Below are 21,227 nucleotides of genomic sequence, written 5' to 3'. Positions count from 1 at the left end.
CCGCTCCTCGTACGCAAATAGTGTGTAATACCAAGGTTGTGGACCCTCTAGAGGTCTCAATTTTTATCTGATTTAAATGAAACTTAAAATATCTATTTATATCCCAAACATCTCGATTCCTTTCGATATTCGTGCATATCGGACTTTACTTTCATGGATTATGGCCCCTGATTGTATGACAAAATCGCGTTTTTAGCTTGCGGAACCTCTAGAGGTCACAATTTTTTTATCCAATTACACCATAATGACAGCTGGGTTCGGACAGAAACGGCCGCTCCCCGTACGCAAATAGTGTAAAAGTATGTAATACCAAGGTTGTGGACCCTCTAGAGTTCACAGTTTGTTTTATCCGATTTTGATGAAACTTAAAATATATGTGACCCTTTGGGTAGTTGGATGGCCGAATGGTTAGCACGTGTGAGCTGTATCTGTCATTGAGTCAACTGGCGTGGTTTCGATTTCCCGGTAGTACGTGACAAGGAGTAGGGTCGTGGGTTTTCTCCACGTCCTCCGGTTTCCTCCCACTGGTAAAGACCCCTAGGCGCAAGCGAATTATTGAATATTAAATTGAACCATATGTTAGGGCTGAAATGACTTAGTTTGTGTCGAGTGGACTTGCACTCCATTTCACTCGCTCTCTTGTCCAACCAGAGGACGTTACCCCGCCCCCCCCCCCCCCCCTTTCAATATTTCTGCTAATCGGACCCCGACTTTCTGGATTATGGCCCCTTATGGTACGAAAAATCGCTGCCCATCTCTTGCAAAATATAGGCGTCCCCTTGTTCATTTGTTTCTTTCTCGAGATATGCGTTATTGTAGAGACAGTTCGGGCAAAACTGTATTGCGTTATCTGGCAACCCATATTTCGTGTCATCGTACAATGCATACATATTGCGATTTTTATCAAAGGAATGCAACGAACTGAAGGTGATTTACAGATACTTAACCTGAATTGTTTGTCATTTTAAGACTAACAATTTTTGCTTTAATACTCACTCAAAGCAAACAAGTGACAAGGCGTACTTTTATCGTCCCTAGTGCAAATATAAAAGGTGGTTAAATAATAACTGGTAATTTCGCATTCACCCATAGGAATATTGAATACGACACAGTTTGGGTTTCGCTACGTTGATAACTTCGCTCAGGATAAAGTAATTTGAATGAAATTTCAATATATTCATTTTGCAGTATCTTTTTTTGAACTATTATAGCAATAACGACCAGCTCTGTATCTAAATCTTAAATAATGTATCTTTAATGTAATCCCACTTGAAAGCTTTTGTTAAAAGTTAACAAAATTTTTATAGATATTATATAAACGTGTGGCTTGTTTATTCTGTTATTTATAGAAGTTACTACAGATGTACATGTAAATCATATTGTGTGTGTGTGTGTGGATATGTGTATTGTTTGAATTATATTTAATAACAATGATTATAATGTGCAATATCATTTTCTATTTTTCCACAAATACTATGATCACCATTCACGTACTTTACTACAGGCCACAAATTTGCCCACTAACGCCTTCGTCTTTTAATTATTTCACAATGGCGAAGTTTCTCTGCCTCTAGCTATATTTGTAAATGAAATACAACATCGCCGTTCTATATAATTTGTCGCCTTTAATCTTTTCATTCATGATTTATATGATTCTTACTTGAATATCATTACATCATTTTCCTTATATTGTACCGATAATGCATTGTAATATACACGTATAATACGCCATTGTCAATATTGTAGACTATTTTTTTGTAAATGCATGTATATAAATAAAGGTTTGCATAACGGTGAACAACTGAAACTTGGTTTATTTTTAAAGCATGTCATATAAATAGTATTTTCTTATTGTATTGTATAAAGCCGCCTGTCATTAATTAATTTAACGACGCTAGCAACTCTTGTTTTACATAATTTCCAATTTCGTGACTTTAGTTTTAACGACGTTTTAAATAGAAAACACAATTTAAATTTTATTTAACTAGCCCATTCTCCCCCACCATTTGCTAATACTTACTAGTATACATATACTTCTAGGTCATGAAAGTGACCAATATGACGTGATATTTATAAGAGTATAACTTATTTATTTATTTTTCCAAGGGGCATATCTATGGTGGCTGTTAGCGGCCATTCAAATGTCATCTAAATCGTCGCCTTATGAAGAAGGGGACAAGTCGACAAAATCAACCCGCCAACACGACAAAATAACCCGACGATCGTCGCCTTCATTTCGTCGACTTGTCGGATCAATTTTGTCGACTTGACGACTTGTCGCGTCCACTTATTGACAACCTGACAAGTCGACAAAATACAATTATTTCGACTTGTCGTGCGGCGACTTGTCGCCTCGGAAGTTAATCTGTGCGCATGCAAGCTCGGATTTGACTTCCGACGAAATGAAGGCGACGATCGTCGGGTCAATTCGTCGACTTGTCGACTCAATTCGTCGACTTGTCGGGTTGTGAATAAGTCGAAGGCGACAAGTCGACAGAATTGACCCGACAAGTCGACGAAATGAAGGCGACGATCGTCGGGTTATTCTGTCGTGTTGGCGGGTTGATTTTGTCGACTTGTCGCCTTCGACTTATTCACAACCCGATAAGTCGACAAGTCGTGTTGTCGAAGGCGACAAGTCGACAGAATTGACCCGACGAGTCGACGAAATGAAGGCGGGTTGATTTTGTCGACTCGTCGCATTCTTCACAATTAGAATGCGACGATTTAGATTCATTTGATTCGTTAGAACTAAGCCATGGCATGAAACGAATGTAGCAATACAGTCGTTGCGACATTGTTTTTAAATGTATAGACAAAGAATATAGAAATAAGATAGCTGTATATTTAATTAATTAATATCTTTGGTGGCAAGTTATTAAATTCACATATATGTAGAATTGTACTAAATCAACTTAGGGTATAAGTGGCAGTTGACACATAAAAAGAGTTACAGAACCAAAACATAGCTGGCTGTATGTGTCAATAAAATACCATGAGATTACACGTGAGTGGAAATATTCTAATTGCATCAATTAGCTTAATTTAACCAATCAGTTTTGTTAATTACACAAGTTCAGGGCCATGAACACGCTCTGCTGTGCGTGATATGCATGAGTTCTATAAAGAAAATCATAGTAAACTTTTAAGTCAGACTACCATTAGATTCCAGAGAGGTTCCATCTGAGTCCTAGACAGCCGCGAGGCTGGCTAGGGTTGAGAAACGGTTTTAGCTTGTATTGTAATCTGTGTTTGTATGCATGTATTCGGCTATGCGAACTGTGGCATTGTTATTCCTGGTAAGACAAACGTCTTAAGAAAACTGTAGAAGTAAATACACAACGTGAAGCAGAAGTAAAGACAGCTAGAGACAAATTCTAGACGATCACAAGGCTACAGAGATATGTACATGTAGTAAGAAAAGATGCATGGGTCGTACGTAGGATGTGGCGACCGGTTTTCCCACGTCTGCTCTCCACGTCAGACAGAAGGTCCATGGTGCTACACGAACCCGTCTACACTTCACCTGTCCTATTTCTAAAAGAAAATGTAAATCTTAATATACAGTTGAATGATAAAAAAGGGTATATTTTCTTGTTCACATTTTAATGGCCAATCTTCATTTTAGAAGAAATCGAAATATGAAATGTATGGTAGCTCTTTTTTAACTCATTGGTGCGTTATGTGTAATGTCTTGGTAACGTAATGCACGACAACTAACATTTTGGTACGAGTGACAGTTTACAGGGAATGAGCTTTTTTTGCGTTTACTTATCTTATGCCACCATTTAGACACGTTTCAAGATAAATCACTAAAATTCTGTAAATAAAACCGATCTTTTATATACATTTAATGTCCTATACTAAACCCAACCGAAAAAGAACTCCCTCCCTCTGTCATATACGTTGTCTACTTTGAATGAAATCTGTCACTTTGGCGGTATTGCTACTTCGGGGTAGGGAATCGGCGGTTTGTGTAACTTAAACACACTTGTTCATGGTTTGGTAGGGCAACCCAAAAAGTCTGATTCTTAGTCAAAACCACTTAAATGGGAATTGTGTAAGATTTAAATAAAGAGCTGGCCGGTCTCTCTATAATATTTCAAAAATAGGCTAAATAATGCAAAATGAATAATACCGAAAATTTCATTCAGATTACTTTATTTTTAGCGAAGTTATTAACAGTCGTAGTTTTAACAAGATGTGTGCCTTGATCGTAACCAGCGTACTGGTCATTCGAGTCGTAGCCTCGCTTCTCCAGTTTTAAATTAAATTATTAATTCAAATCAGGGCCATCCGATGGCATCGAGAGTTGATTATGGTCTTTTCATGGTAATAAATGTCTAAAGAAAGAAAGACCCGCAATAGGCAGATTTACCTCTTACACAATGCCTGTTTAAAGATGGGTTCCCAGAAAAGTATTTATCGGGTGGTTATTTCCAATAAAAGTATGGCAATTTTGGTATATATGGAAAGTAGAGGTATCCAATTTTACGAGAAAAAAACTGGATTCACCGAAAAAAACTCATGGAGCGTATACAGGACAAAAATGTAAGGGTTCCCCTAATCGACAGCCCGACGATTAGGAATTTCTTCACGCGTGATGTCAAGGGTCACACGTGAACATTGAGCGCTTGATGTACAAGTTGATAAACTTTATGAAGAGTTAAACGTACAACACTTTCTGAGATAAAAATGACGAAAAAAGAATCGGGTAGTGGATAATCCTAGAATTTAATTAGGATTCGATATTTGTAATAAATATTAGGCGATTAAAGACAACATCGTCTTATGTATGCAATGAATTCTCCTCTGACTTCCAAGAGAGGTAAGTCACGTGACGTAAACATGACCTGGTTTGATCGAATTTTTATAGCAGAGCATTCCTTTGCAATTACAATGTTTGAGAAGGATTTGAAGCAAAATTGTGACAAATTAATTAGTTTGAATATGTTTTTAGTCCATATATACCATTAAATCACCCACTTTGTACGCGGGAATGTATCTTTAAAGTATGTTTTGCATGGCTAGCACAGTATTAATACTTGTTCAAGTAAAGTTGCTGATGCCCATGGGGCTATGATGATAAGGATAACTGAAAGGAGAGTTCTATAGGTGTGTTTTGAAAAATAATTAGTATAGAGTGTTGCAAATTTTGTTGGTAACAATCGCTTGACTTAGTATGCAAGAATGTCCACATCAGGGTGTTCTACCCACAAACTTTAATTAAAGAATTTGAATAAACATATTTGTTGGCTATGACGTGGGATGGTACTTATTCAGTTTTGTTTCAATGAAGGATTGACTCGGAGAAGGTCCTACAAAGCAAACTGGCAAATTTGCCAAAAAAAGGTAAAAAAAAAGAAAACTTAAAATTTTCTTGCCACTTTCAAGCGGTTTTAGAAACGAAACCGAAAATATATTCCCATTTTGCTCCTCAGGGTGCCCTTGTCCCACGGCAGTCGAGTCATGCCGTTGGCTTCCCACCAATTTCAAGTCCGGCGGTCTCAATTAGAGCAGAGTTCAGCTATGTCAGATCGGAATAGGCCTAAGCGTCACCCCAAAGCATTTTTGTTATACTTCGCACAATCGCTTATGGTTATTACATGAAAACGCTTCATATGTACAAAATATTACCATCACATATAGCTTAAATTTCAATGTGTCTTTATACTTTTTGATTGGAAGGTGGGGCGGGGCGGGGGGTGGGGGAGGGGGCAGTTTTACTCCAAAAACTCTAGCCTTTTTCAAGTCTCTTTATACCACGTGCTGGAAATATTATTTTGTGGAAGGTTCATGAATAGCTAACTAAATTAAATCTACTTTTACGTTCGGATTTTCAACTTTAACTAAGAACTTCGTGCGAAGTAGAAAGTTCTTAAATGTATAATTATAATTCAGCTCCCGGGATCGTACCCAGTAGATTCCAATTCACACTAATCACACACAATGAGGGGCCTCTGCTTGCTACACGATAACCTTTCAAATCCTTCATATACTGTAGAGTTAAATAAACGTTGAATATAATGTCTTTGTTTTGTCATGTTTGGGTGTATAAAATATAACCCGTTCTGTTGACGAATAACACTAAATTCAGGTGTCAACTGCTGTGTTTGCAGAAATTGTGCATGTTTTAATTAATCAACTGTCTTTTTAATTACCATTCTTTAAAGCAGGTTTTAACGAAACAAGATTATTCATTTCCCACAGCTGCGTTGATGACAACATCTGAAGACCTCTCCACCCTCTTACCCCAACCCACCCATCTGACAAAAATTGTCAAGTTTGTTAGGCATATGTGCATTTGTCTTAATTAACGGCCATGTGAACGCCATGAATTTAAAGAAGAAAATTATGATTATAATTATTGATAATAAAATCAAAATAATAATGTACATTTATGATTGCGCTCACCCCATCCATATTGCATGCTTAAAGCGCATGGAAGATAATAACTAATCCTGATGTTTTGAGTTTGGATTTAAACACAGCTAATGTTTGAGAACTTTGTGTCTTGAATGGTAAGTTATTCCACAGACGCGGTCCGCAGACACTAGAGGCTTTATCCCCACAGGATTTCAGTTTAGCTTGAGGCATAACTAATAAGCGAAGTGGTCGATTTGGTTGATATGACTGAATGAGGCCAGTGACATTTTGTAAATAAAACGGGTTTCATGTGTTTGAAAATCTCTTAGTTACACATAAGCAAGGCAAATACTTTATCTCCATTACCTAACTCCTGTAAAGCAATTCGGCGGAATATTTCTTATCCAAAACTTCCAGATAGAGCAAAGGCCTTTTCTTTGCATTTTAGCATCTGATTTGTATACATACATCCACTGGATACCCTGTGAATTATTGGAGTGTTCCTTTAATGCCATCGCCATGTTTGCATATAGATCAATTTTGACAAATAACCATCTAAATATTTGAAAAGTATGTGTTAACCGAGAATCAGTTAATATTTCATTTTCATTTATTCTAAAGAAAATAATAAGAATGGATAAAGTGTTGACAAACTGTAAAATTGTAGCAAATTAGAAGAGTCAGTTTTAATAGAAAAAAAAAATATTTTGACTTACCGTGTCCATTTGTCAACAAATCTTGTGAGATAATTTCGTCTTTAGGCGCCGGGGAGATAACCTCCGTCTCGAACCCCTCATTTACTACGCCCTGCTCTCCACTAACAGTTTCTATCTTTTCTTCATTCATTTTTACGAAGTCTATCCGAATCCAAGATAAACTGGTTCAAATCTCAAATTAAAGGGACGTAATCACTACTTTTGGTAACGGCATAAATTCTTAGTTCACACAGAAATGGAAAATACAGATTATATCAACAGCCTAAGACTTCTAAATGTTGCGTAGTAGATGAGAATAAAACACTGAAATAATTCATCCAATAAACAGTCGACACCCTAATTTTAAACAATGCATCTAATACGTAAGCCTTTTACTGTTTTCAAATAAAAGCAAAAAACTGATGGAGACATCAATGAATTATAATCTATGATTTCCGCGCTACTTTTCAGTAAAGCATATAGGTGTGTTTCCTTTAAACTGCTGTGAGTTTGTTTTCATCCCTTTTCTGTTCTTGAAGTTACGACATTATCGCGTCAATGCTGTACTAATAATATCGTTAAGGTTCAGACACACTGAACTTACCGATAAATACCATGTTATTAAAACTATAAATTAATTATAATGTGCTAAGTAATTAAAATTTAAGACACATGATCACAACTTCAAGGATGTGGCACACTTTAGGGTCATTATTGTTCTACCCTTAAAAGGAAAAACTAAAATCTTTAAAAAAAACTCCAGAAAACAAAGAATAAAAAGTATAAAAAAATCGAAAAGAATATAACAAAATGTCCCCAGGCAGATTAGCAAAGGTAGACCTAAGCTACACCAAGACGATTAACATTTTCGAAAACCGCTAAAAAAAAAAACCCCAAAAAAACCTGCAAAAATCTCACAAACACTTTTTACTGACTGAAACTCTTTAATTAATTCAACTGAAACCCTTTCGTTGATTCAACATCTACCAAAACCAGGAAATTCAGCTCCGAGTATAATGAGTAATTAATATGTCACAATAAATTCCCAATAACATAATAAACGGTCTCTGTAAAATTAAGTTTAGTCCATTTCTCAGTAAAATTATCAATCACCAAAAACTGTTCTATGAGTCTAAAAAACCGACCCCATATATTTCACAAAATATGCATTCCAGGCTAAAAGATCGTAAAAAATACAACTAATGGTATCCAAAATCAAATCCAAATATTTCAACTACCAACATTTAAAATCCTCCAAACGATACCTTGAAAGTTAGTCGCGCTAAATCATACGTGCGGGAATCAGACCATTGATTAAACACAGATAACATCTGTTATGTTCTTTAGATTATTACCCAACCATTATTAGTCAACTATTATTTGAACAGCCCTTAGAGAAAACAAGACAATTATACGATCGTGAATTTAGACATGTGCACGAACGTGTTCTACCAATGTTTAGCTCTTATTTTAGTACTGACCCCTTGATCGTCATGTTGACGAAAAGTTTCCAATCAAACAATGGTTGTGTCTTTTGTTAACAAGTCAGACATTATTTGTAGGTGTCACTTAGATAAAAAGGTTCTTTATTCTTTAGTAACATAATCTCTAAATAAATAATATAACGGGAAATTGACCTTCATGTTTTTTCCCAGTACATACAGATAACATATTGTCCATAAACGCATACGGAATAGCTTTACACAAAATTTTAAAAATGCCTTTGAATGCAGAGAATCGAGGTTTGTGGCCTATTGATTCGTTTAAACTTGTTTGTCTTCTCTTAAGTTAGTCATCACTGTTGTAATCCCGTGCGTGTCAAAATTAAGCACACAAAAACATCCCTACGTAGTCGCATATTTGGTGCTATAGCGTCTTCGGGCATCCTTGGTTGTACCTTACCAATGATTTACTGAAACATGGTTTATATATGACAAATTGCAGTGGAATGATTAACGAAATCCTCAGTAGAAAATATTCTGGTGTCGCGATTTGACTTTGTACTCGAATAGTTAGACTTGAGACTTATGCAATTATAATGCAACGCTGGGCATATTATGTACTATGTAACCCAGTTACACAAAATATCTAACAAGATGACAAAATAATAAGCAAACCATAAAACAATATGTAATCAAATAAATATTGAACTAAATGAAAGATGTATATAAACAGCCGAATTGTCGAAAAGATGTGTTATATAAATACACACGTAACTTGAACAAAAAATGGAATGAAATGAAATGGGGTTTTAACGTCATACTGTTTTGCTCCGAACAAAAAATGAAGCAGCAACATAAATCAATTATCGATTCTTAGAAATAGTTTCCGGATGAAAAAAAGGAAGGAAACAGATACTAACTGATGTTTTAAAAGCATGCACAGCAAACTGAGCCAAAACGGGAACTGATCCAGCGTTTGACATATACTCGTATGGGCAGCATTGATGCAACTTGTCTTTAAGAAAGGAACAGTCACAAGAGTATAGAACTAGTCTCCTCGTTTGGGTGACTCTATAGTGGGCCCACACACAGATCCGGTCCTTCACAGAACTGGTTGTTGTGGAGACAGTAGTTCCTTTAGGCGTTTCTTGACCTTCCATTATTCAAACTCACACCTTTTGTGGTCATTTCTGTGCTCGCTCCTTGACCTTCGCTCATTCAATTCCAAGCTCCAAACTAGCATCTTATGTCATCGTGTCTGTGCTCGCTTCTTGACCTTCGGTGATTCAAATCTAAGCTGAAAACTAACACCTTTTGTGATCGTTTCATGACCTTCGGCCATTCAAACCCCTACACCTAACTTAGCAAAGCAAATCCCTGACTTCGTCATTACAAAAGGTTATATATATATATATATATATATATATATATATATATATATATATATATTTAAACAGTAGAGCAGTATTCGATGGATATCTTCTATATCATAATTAGTAGCCTGATGAATAACAGAAACTGTGCAATATATATTTATATCACAAAAGAAAAGAGAAGAAAAATTCTTAAAAGGGTCGATTTTAATTTGTTTTGTCTTGTTCTGTTGGGGTTTTTTTTGTTTTTTTTTAAAGAGTAACAGAAGTTGCATCGTTTACAAACCTTGTTCCGGCGTTTCTAGTTCAGAGGCAATAGCCACCATCCCTAAGTTCGATTGGCTACATATTTGCATATTTCTAACTGAATCCCGCACAGGGTCAATAAATAGTTGCAGAATTGACGAATCACACTATAGGTCTATCGATAGAAAATTAAATGAATTTTGAAAATGAAGTGGGGTATAACGTCCTATTTTCACCATCTGGGTTAATAAATACTGCATACACTGAATCTCGCACAGGGTCAATAAATATATGCAGAATTGACGAATCACACTATAGGTCTATCGATAGAAAATTAAATGAATTTTGAAAATGAAATGGGGTATAACGTCCTATTTTCACCATCTGGGTTAATAAATACTGCACACACATTGCAGTGCCTTACTTAATTCGAATTCCAACTGTACACGGGACCTCGGTTTTCCGTCCCATTCGAGTGACTAGACGATGTTCCCTGCCACCGCCCTGCACCAGTCACAAGCGAAAATCACGCCGAAACCTCCTGTTTAGCGAGCTATATTATATAAGTGTCTTACTCACAGAGCCACAGCGAATTTCGCTAACATTTTCGGAAATATCATACCGTAAGCCTTGTATGCTCATTCGAGTTTTCATTATTCAAAAATAATATTTAATCATAGCTTCATTATTTCTCCAACCAAAAGAAAGTTACATTTAATGCCGAAAGAAGTTTTATGGATCGGCACCCAAAATCGTTTCTTCCGCTAGACCATACTCTTCCTTACCTGTGTCTGTATCGTTCGAGTCCATCATTCGGCAATGCTTTACTTTATTTCTTCCTCAGGCTACTAGCTCTTGGATGATGAACAAATACTCTTGTTCACACTATCATCACGTGTACCGTGATCGGGGCGAAATGGTCAAACTAGTTCTAGAATTCATAAAAAAGGGGTTATTTGGTATCGTAATGACCAGATTAAAATCAGAGGCATTATAGTATCAGATTGCAGGCGTCCATACAGGTTAGATCATGGCTGTGTATTGTGCCCTTGAGGACCCACTTCTAAGTTTACCGGGGTCGAATTAAAGGTTACGTCCTTTAAGTAAAACCTAAGTGCATATTGATTTGGTGTGTGCGTACATGAAACACTTTCGGACGGGTCAATCACTTTTGTAAATAGGTTATGTTAATAGGACAAAGCAATGGGTTAATGAGCCATCGGTACTTAGTTCATTTGACCTATCCGTTACCCGTGCCCCATGACCCTTTGTTGACCAAGAAATTTGTGTAAAATAACCATTTGAATGGGTACATTAAGACCAACTCCATACCTAAGGCATTTTCCAAAAATAATTATTTTATTTATAGAACTTCATTTGAACAAATCTGATGAAGCACAATCCAGACTACATAGTCCCCCCCGGCCAACCACTCATTCAAATGCAAGCTAGGAGCTCATGTTCCGTCTCAAAGCAGGGTGAAGAGATCTGAATTTACACCATGAAACATTGCTTTCAAAATCAGCGGCTAAGGTTCGAGGAGACGCCGAAACTGTTCTCTTATGGGAAATCTATACATATGACTTGACAAGTGTATTTAAACAATTTGCCTAACATAGGCAATCAATTCCTACCAAGTTCATCAAATTTCTTTTCGTGGAGCAGAAGTTGAACAACGAAAAGTGAAACCATAAAAGACTGAAGAAGGGCGAGCGAAAGACGAACAAAACATAGTCATTTTTCCGGTTTCACATATTTGATTTTCGCGCCATTTGCATGAAAATAGTAAAGCTATGAATTTATATCAGTCTAATAGAAAACACCGTGTACAATAAGAACAGAAACAAAACGAACCGAAATCAATCAAAGTCTGATTTTATTATCTAATTAGACTAATTAAGCTGTCTTATTTTAATTATATAAACACTTCGTTCCGGTTTGTTTCCTCATCTTCTTAATTGGGGAGCCAAGGGGGATACTCGATTGAATGTTCCGGAATTGAATTCCGTAAATCCCAAAAATAGTGACAACGCATGCGTGCACTGCACAGGAAAATATATCAACCAGAGAGAGAGAGAGAAATGGGGTTTAACGTCCACTCGACACCAACTAGGTCATTTCGGGATTAACATATGGTTTAATTTTATTTCAATAATTCGCTTGCGCATAGGGGTCTTTAGCAGTGGGAGGAAACCGGAGGACCCGGAGAAAACCCACGAGGTTGGACAGGCGACCCTACTCCTTGTCACGTACAACCGGGGATTCGAAAACACGCCAGTCGACTCAATGACAGACTTTATGATACAGCCATCAGCCATCCAACCCCCCTATATCTCAACCAACCTTGACAGCTAAAACAGTTTCGTTGTATTAATTACACCACGATTCTACACACCACCTCTGTTGTCGGAACTGGCAGAACTGTGACGGGACACTGAATTCCACGCCACCCGATTGCAATAATGTCAATTCGAGACGTTCTGGACTGACAATCGAGCATCTCCATGGATATGCAGTGAAGGTATCCGAATTAAATTCTCTCTCAATTCCAAAAATAGTGTCAATCGATTGAAAGTGAGTATTTCGGTGTACAACGCATGTGCTGACTACATAAAAAATATCTCAGTAAATCATGATAGCGAAAACATATTTGTTATTTAAAATACGTCACGATTCAACTCACAGCACCCCAGCTGTCGGGACTGGCAGATCTGTGACAGGACTGAATTCCGTATCACTTGATTGCAATTATGTCAATTCGGGACGTTCCGGACTGACAATTGAGCACCCCCACTATCTCCCCAACCAGGGCGAGTGTTGGATGCTGATGTTGACGGAAACATTCATAGGCGTACGGGCTCGATGACAGTTAGGGGGGGGGGCAGAACCCGAAATCCCCACCCCCCGAAAGAAAATTTTGTATTATTTGACGGCTGCAAACACGTTTTCCTGCTATTTCAGTCTTTGAACAAAGTGGTCTATTATAGCCTAATTAAGATGGCTGACTCGAATTCCAATCAAAAGATCAATCGTTTACAGTCCACGAAGACGGGGCCGTTAGCAGAAAATTTTGAAAATTTAACTGCCGCAAACGCGTTTTCCTGCTATTCCAGCCTCACCCTCCCGGAGAAAATTTTGAAAATTTAACCACCGCATATGCGTTTTCTGCTATTCAAGCCTGTGTAAGCAACTCCAACAGTATCCAATGGTTTTGTAACCTAAATCCCATTTTGAATTCCAACCATTCAATTAGACTGTTGCAGCTGCATTCACAAATATAATCGATGCCCGAAAAATGTCGCACAAAGTAGAGTGGCTCCAGACAAAATGTTTTAATCCATAGTCAACTCAGTACAAATTCGTGGTATTCAATTAAAAGATAAGTAAAATTAGTGTTTTATTAGGGCTCGGTGACAGGGAAGCAAAACTAGAAATGCCTGAAAAAATTTCAGGTTTACAGACAGCGGCGCCGGTTTTCTTCGAGAGGCGAAGAAGCGGAGCTGACCTTGTCAGGACCCCTAAGAAAATTTTTGGAATATTTGACGGTCGCAAACGCGTTTTACTGCTATTCCAGCCCGTAAAATTAATGTTTTATTAGATTTCGGGCACTTTAATTTGCCAAGTAGATGAAATAAAAATTTTTTTTCACTTTACCCGTCTGCCCGAAAAGTCAGCTTGCCCGAAAGTTAGGGGGCAGCTGCCCCCCTGGCTCGTACGCCTATGGAAACATTTGCTCAGGATTTCCCGGGGTATGTCCCCCTTTTGTTAAGGAATAGGGTAAGCATTACAGTAGTGTACAAAACAAACAGTAATTTGATTTAAAGTGGGCAGAAACGCCACTATCCGGGCAAAATTCCCTTGCATGGCGTGTGCTCCTCTTCATTACATTAGTCCGGTTGGTGCAGAAAAATAGGACGTTGAACTCAAATAAACGGAACGAAACTAACATCTGATTTTAATTACAGTGTATTCAACAAGAAATATAATTGAGATGTGAATTACAATTATCCTTGAACTTCGAATCGAAGCAACCAACCATCCATTACTACAGTAATTGTAAACGTGACTATAGAATAGGGTATTCTGTTTCAATTACGTGCAAAATGATATTTCAAACTGTTACGCAATCCGGAGGTCAACTTTGGTTGTTTTTTTTTGAATACGCTATATCAACATCACTAAAATCGTAAATTACAAATATACATATTGTCCTTCATTAACAATCGGGGGTCATGGTAGCTCAGTGAATTAGGCGTTGGGGTTCTGTGTTCGATCCCTATTTTGATTTAAGTAAATCAGATAATTAATTCTGGTGAATTGATAAACTTAGCAGAATGAAACAATTACACTAAGAAATTCAATGCTAGACATTAGAAGAACGAAATTATGAAATAAGTCCAAAAAAGCTAATAGATTACAAAGAATACCGTTTTCTTGCATATAATTACAATATTTACCTTTCAACTAAACATATAGAACTGTAGAATCACCCTTGTCTAAACAAAGATTTATCACTCCAATGACCACAACCAAAAAACAACTCAAAAATATTATCAGTTTCTTTGATCTGGATACCAGAGGCTGGATTTGAACAGAATAAAACAAAATTTTCATTCACAACGAACGTGATTCTGTATCAGTTTCCCATTTATATCACAAGCAAAGAAAGGGCTGTTCATATTCCATATTCTTGAAATCAAATTAATATCACATCAGCAGTTGCTTTGATGGAGAACTCACAGAGTTGTCAAACCATAACACCACTAATATGTGAACGTGACCGACGCTAAACGTCTGCTTCTATTATAATAATTGGGCTTTTACGAGATCATTGATCCCTGGTTGTAGTAATATCTTTGGGGGTCACCTCTCTGTATCATGTATCAGGATCTATGTACAGTGGTATCGCCCCAGGATAAATATTTCTGCTACATATATTTTACCATAAAGCCCAAAGAACAGAACTACTTACATAGTAATTGCTGTTTTATTTTATTAAATGAAGTCAATGGGGATTTAACGTCTCCTTCAAGCCAAACGGGCTAATGGACACAGGCATTAGCCATGTACTATGCCATTAGGGTAATTTTGCCCATGCATCGGCGCTATACAGCCTACTCATATTTCGGTCTCTATCTGTCGCGCATTTTGATCGAGCTCCAAATGGTAAATACTGGTCCTCTGTTTATTGTACCATCCGAACAGATACCAGGTTACCCATCCTTCGGCAGTTATAAACTTCTCTGATGTGGAATTCTAACATCGTTTCGCAACAACGGGGCATTACAGAAATGGGTTGGAAATCAATAGACGTCTTCCTATTAATAAGAAAGTCTAAAATATTAAACATTCACTGTGACTTTTCGTTGTATCAAGATTGGTAAAATCGACGCACTAAAACTTCGTTGGTGTGATTCTAGTTTAATTTAAATACTGACATTAAAATGTACATGTATAACTTTAATCAAGTACACAAAAATATATTAAATCAACTAAAAGGTTCAATGGATAAGTAAAGTATGTGTAGTTTAGTTTCTTTTTTTTTCTTTCTTTTTGTACAACTGGAAAAACGTTTGTTTTTTTTGGTTTTTTTTGGGGGGGGGGGGGGTACATAATACTATACGTTGTGAGATCTTTTCCCTTCAATATTCATATTGAAATTCTCCAGTGAGATTCTTTGGGTATGTAAAAGAATTACTTTCATAAATCAAATATTTAAGAATTTTTCTATAATGGGATTTTAAACTAATTATTATAACATTTTTTTGTATCGTTCATTATTTTTTTGTTCTTCACAATTGTACTATAATAACTGTCAATTACAATGTATGTGGAGAGGGCATGGGCAGTTTTCGTAACTTTTGACCCCATCCGTTTGTACTGTATTTATGTTCTAATACAATAAACCAATTGATTAATCATTGTGTATTTCATTTTAAATCCATTTCTGTACATCCATGCTCTGATACCCTTGCTGATAACTCTTTATTTGTATCCCATTACACACAGGGTAGATCGTATTATGTACATTTATTGGAGTGTGAAAAGGTGAAAACATCTAATATGCAATAAATTTATTAATATACATGTACACTTTAACAACGTTTTATTAATATAATCAAACTATTTTATTTGATAATAACCAATTTATGTTATTTGATTACCTAGAGCTCCTTTCTTTAATGTCCATATGATCTACATGACAGGCGTGAGAGAGAGAGAGAGAGAGAGAGAGAGAGAGCTAGGTCATTCCTGGACTAACATATGGTCCGATTATATTTCAATAAATCGCTAGGCTGAACAGACGACTCTACTATTACAGACCTTTCAGGTTTCAGACCACTGTCTCTCCCTCCGCTCACTATCATTGTAACTTTGGACGTAAAATCTGAATTATGTATAAAACTATAAAAGTTTATGGTTCCAATTTTTGTACAGACTGAATTGTAAGATAATAAACATAAAGTGAAATAAGTTAAACCAGTTTTGCTAAATCTGGTTCAGTGTGTGCACGACAAACTTATTGTACCCTCTGTGATAGCCGCATGTAAATAAAACATAGCAGTAGATTAGAATGTTAATATAGGCTAGCCAATATTTGTGGCTGCGGGCAGAAGATGGTTTAATTATTAAACCATTATAAACTCTACATCCATACCTACCATTAAAGGGCGCATGGCTCTTTCGAACCATAAATGCATCTAACAGCACATATTAATGTAATATGGGTGTATATAAAGTGATATAATATATTAATTTTTAATTTTTTTTTTGTAATTTCTAATCAATTATGTTCGGTGAAATACGCGCGCGAGAGAGAGAGAGGTGCGGTTTAACGTATACTCGACACAAACTAGGTCATTACGGGACTAACATATTGTTCTATTTTATTTCAATAATTCACTTGCGCGTATGGGTCTTTAGCAGAGGGAGGAAACGGGAGGACCCGGAGAAAACCCACGAGATTGGACAATCGTTTACGCCTAATTAGGTCATTCTTCACGTTTTTTTTATATTATTATTTTATCATTTTTGTGAATCAGCCATTACTATTTACTACCGCATTGTAATTTGGGATATGTTTTTCTTTGTTCATTCCTTTTGCGCCCTAAACGATATGGTACACGACCCGTGTACGAATTTTAAAATGTTCATTGTGTCTTAAATATTGGATATTAATATACCACATTTTCACGGCAACATAACACCATCAGTATGGATTGAAATGAACCAATATTGAATTCTAATTTGTGTTCTTAATTTCTAATAATATTATGAAAAATATTGAGTTCGGGGTTTAGCTCTTTTAACTAGAAATACTGGGCATAACTATTACAAAGTAAACAATTAAACTAGTATGATAGATTAAATAACCGAAAACATTCCCCCCATTAACTCTATTTCGTCTGTCTGTCGGAAATGGAAAAAATAATTTTGTCCAATTCGTCTAAAATAACAACTTTTCTGCTGAACATTATATGTGTGTGTGTGTGTGTGTGTGTGGGGGGGGGGGGGTATTGGACCGGTCATGGAGCGATGCAATCTGTTTCACAGAGAATTACGAGTCTCGTATAATATCTCTGTCATAGATGACTGCCTTAACACGTGCTGTCACAGCACGCGGTGTGAATCATTGGCTGAATGGCGCGTGCATTGTTTACATAAGACATAACTGCTTCGGAGAGAATGTTGCATTTTAGTCATTTTAATACCCATTTACACTAAATCGGAAATAATTTTTACCTACAAATACGTCAAACGCTTTTATTTATTTTTCCAATATATACAAAAAATGTTTTAGAATTTAATTTGTGGCAGGAAAAAAGTTAATATTTCTAGCTCATTAAGCCGCATCAATGTCATCCTTATCAGTGATTATCGCGGCCAAGCAAATATTCACTGCGGATCAGTGTGGGAGCGATGATGATCATGTTGTATGTGGCCGGTGGCTTTAACTGGTCGCCACGCCATCACTGGAGTCTGGAATGGGCTGGTATAATAGACTTTCTGGGCCGGGTGTGCTGGGTGTGGGCCGGAATTCGGAATCCTGCAATGGGGATTCCGAATTTCATCCGAAAATTTCATCGAATTCAACCGACACTGTCGGGGTAGCTATATTTTGCGTCCAAGATCAAATTTTACTTTTATTTTTATTTCCGCCAGCCGCTTCTGACAAACGCATTCTCATAATTAAATTTGTGTGGCCTTATACTCGAATATTCATTATCTGAACTAATGCTATGTTCATTAATCAATATGTAGTGTGTCAAATGTTCAAGTTCGGGGTCAAGGTAAAATAATTTACCTGGAACAACAAATCCAAAATTCAAAAAGCAGCTTTCATGAATTTCACCTTCGTCACTCTGTACCAATGTGTCTCGTGGCCTTCCATCACAGGAGGAATCAACTAGCGCTCCCGGTAACAAGAATGGGACATTTTTCAATGAAAATATTCCTAATTATTCAATATTCCTAACTGGTTAATCAAATGGTAACAATTTTCTCAACCAGTTAAATTCTCTTGACTCTTGATGATACAATGATAATACGTTAATTAATAATTTGACGATATGATAATTTCACAGGTTGATGGTTGTAAATTACTTGCAGGTCGGGGTTTTGGCCTAAATTAATCGATTTATGAGATATATTATTTGACAGAGGTTATAATCAGATATGCCACCAAATCGCATATTTGGGGTTCATTTTTCAAAATTTTGTCGGGGGAGAGCCCCCGGTCCCCCGTCCGGGCTCCGCGGTCAGTAAAAGGGGCCGCTCTAACACGGGAGCCCGGGCCGGTTCCCGGCCCCAATCCGCCCCTTACTCGGGGAAGACATTTTACTGTAAAGGAATTTGTAGAAAGGGGGGTTTACAAGCTTTTGTGTTAGTTTGATTAAACCTGTATTCAATAATGTCTATCATTAAAGTGTGTGTAAATAAACAGTTTAAATGACAGGGACCACCCAACAGACTTTACACCTATGTTTTTTGCAGTGTCGCCATTAATTTATTATAAAGAATAATGTAATACTAAGCTGAAATAAAATCTGATGTGCCGTCCCAATATTTCCCAATTAGTGAAATCAATACGATCTATCACTAAAAATCACAAAAAATTGGATGGAGGATTCGGTAAACCGATGGATCTGTAAAACCAGTAACGTTTTAGTGGATCTGAGCTTTAGTGATTCTTCGGGTTTTAAAATTCCCCCATTTAGTAATTTTAATTTGACGTCCTATTTGTTCGTTATTCGATGTTTTGAAGATTCTGACTTTCTAGATTTAAAAGATTTACCCTTTTAGCAATTCCCAAATGGCTGGCCCCACCATTCCCTTTTAGTGATCGCTAGATCAATACTCGAAGATTTCTTAGTTTCTGGATTTCTTTTTTGTGGTAATAGATTATCTTAAGGTAATCAATAGTTTAATTAATTTACCTGGAAGGATTCCGAAATTCTTCAGACTCATGTTAATCTATGGTATCTATATCCACAATGTATCTAAGCACCTGTATATATTGTAAATCAAGAGTAGTTTCACCTACAGTTAATTGCTGTGTGATTTCTTTGTGGTACCTTATTAAAGTGACTTTACAAATGTTTGAAACCTGACTTAGTGGTAATTCTAGTGTAAATCAGTATTTATTCTACGGTTATTTCGTGAGTACGGGTGACATAAACATCTTACAAGAGTGTCAAAAGGTTTTACTTTGAAAACAAGAAAAATATAATTTGTGGAGAGGTCAACACGACAATCGCTTTCCAAACAACACGTACGTCGGTATTGTTATTGTTGATTTTAACATGGCTGGCATTGAACGCGTTGATACAAGGAATCTAACAATTTTATACAAAACGAAATGTGATCTTTCCTTGATAATGATGACATCGGAGTATAAAATAAGCGTGCAATGCCTCTATACAATGATCATTACATGAAATGACCCCATCTTAAACCACGTATTAAATTGCATACCTTTTAAATTTGTTCGTTTTAATTGTGGTGGGGGTGGAGTGATCTGGCGCGTGTACTTTAGATCATTGGCTCCGCCATTCAGTTAAGTGGCACGGTCTCGATCCCAGGCTTGTACGTTGCAAGGAGTATGGGGCGCCTGTCCAACCTCGTGGGTTTTTCGGTTCCGTACTACTGCTACAAGACCCCTACACACAAGCAAATTATTTAACTGAATTGTATTATTTAATACCGATTTGTCCCCCCTCCCCCCTCTCTCTCTCTTTCTCTTTCTCTCTCTCTCGTTTTAAAATAATCAACCATCCTGTACACCTGTACAACTGGAAGATGAATACATCTAAAACTTAAGTAATAAAAGCCATTAATCATAATCATGGTTTTCTGAGTTAATCGTATAAAACTTTCCATCAGTAATGGACACTATATAAACGTTTTTTAACGTTTTAGACAGCCATGGTCAGAACATGGGATATGCAAAAAGTGCAGTGATCTGTCTTTCTTAGATTATAACTTGCATTACCTAAAACATCAATATCAGACAAGTTTTTTTTCTTTAAACTTTAAGTCAAACAACCCACGCCGTCTTCTTTACCAAGAGAATTGGCCTTACAAAGATAATTTGATTTTACGACTTTTAATTATGGGTAACATTGGAGACTATTTTTTAAAAGATATTGTATTACGCGCTACTTTTCGCAAAAATATAACACCCGTCGATATAAATATTTATATATAACTCAGAGTTTGCACTTCACTTAGATGGTGCTGAATCAGATTGGTTCAAATAAACGGCGCTTCTACGAAGGTTACTACGGGGACAAATTTAGGTATTTAATTCTTCTAAATCGCATTGATTTCATAATACGTTAGAGAGTATATTGCTTTGATGGTGTTTACTAAAGTTTATTCAAATTAATTTTCCTTGTTCCATAGTTGTGATGTCCCGGTATAATGGGTAGTTTAAGGTAGTTTCTACTAACGACTTGAAACAAAATTTGCAAGAATGATTGTTTTGTAATACCCATACAAATGTTTGTAGAATTTTAAAATCTAAGTAGCTTGGTCCCCTGATTATATAAAAATGGACAGGTAAAATATTGAAAACTTTCTTTAATTGTTGGTGTAGACGATAT

General features: G+C 36.6%; 1 protein-coding gene across 4 annotated transcripts in view; it reads right to left on the bottom strand.

Annotated features, from left to right (window-relative positions):
- LOC126827184 (prestin) overlaps positions 1-19,705 on the bottom strand; it is a 51,090-nt gene extending 31,385 nt beyond the window's left edge. Inside the window, exons 1-2 of one of the 4 annotated variants that reach the window (XM_050556421.2) lie at positions 8,327-8,426; positions 7,083-7,301 (exon numbers count right to left, since the gene is read on the bottom strand). In XM_050556421.2, the coding sequence (XP_050412378.1) occupies positions 7,083-7,212 (130 nt within the window). In that variant the 5' untranslated portion in view covers positions 7,213-7,301; positions 8,327-8,426. Of the gene's footprint in view, positions 1-7,082; positions 7,386-8,326; positions 8,427-10,907; positions 10,928-19,559 lie in introns of those variants that run through there. The other 3 variants (XM_050556420.2, XM_050556422.2, XM_056102367.1) reach the window with 3 other exon arrangements.
- Between the last annotated feature and the right edge of the window lie 1,522 nt (positions 19,706-21,227).

This window comes from Patella vulgata, chromosome 7 (assembly GCF_932274485.2).
Source record: "Patella vulgata chromosome 7, xgPatVulg1.2, whole genome shotgun sequence".
NCBI lineage: Eukaryota > Metazoa > Mollusca > Gastropoda > Patellidae > Patella > Patella vulgata.
The sequence above is the reverse complement of the archived record's forward strand: the minus strand, read 5'-3'. Positions and strand labels throughout refer to the sequence as shown.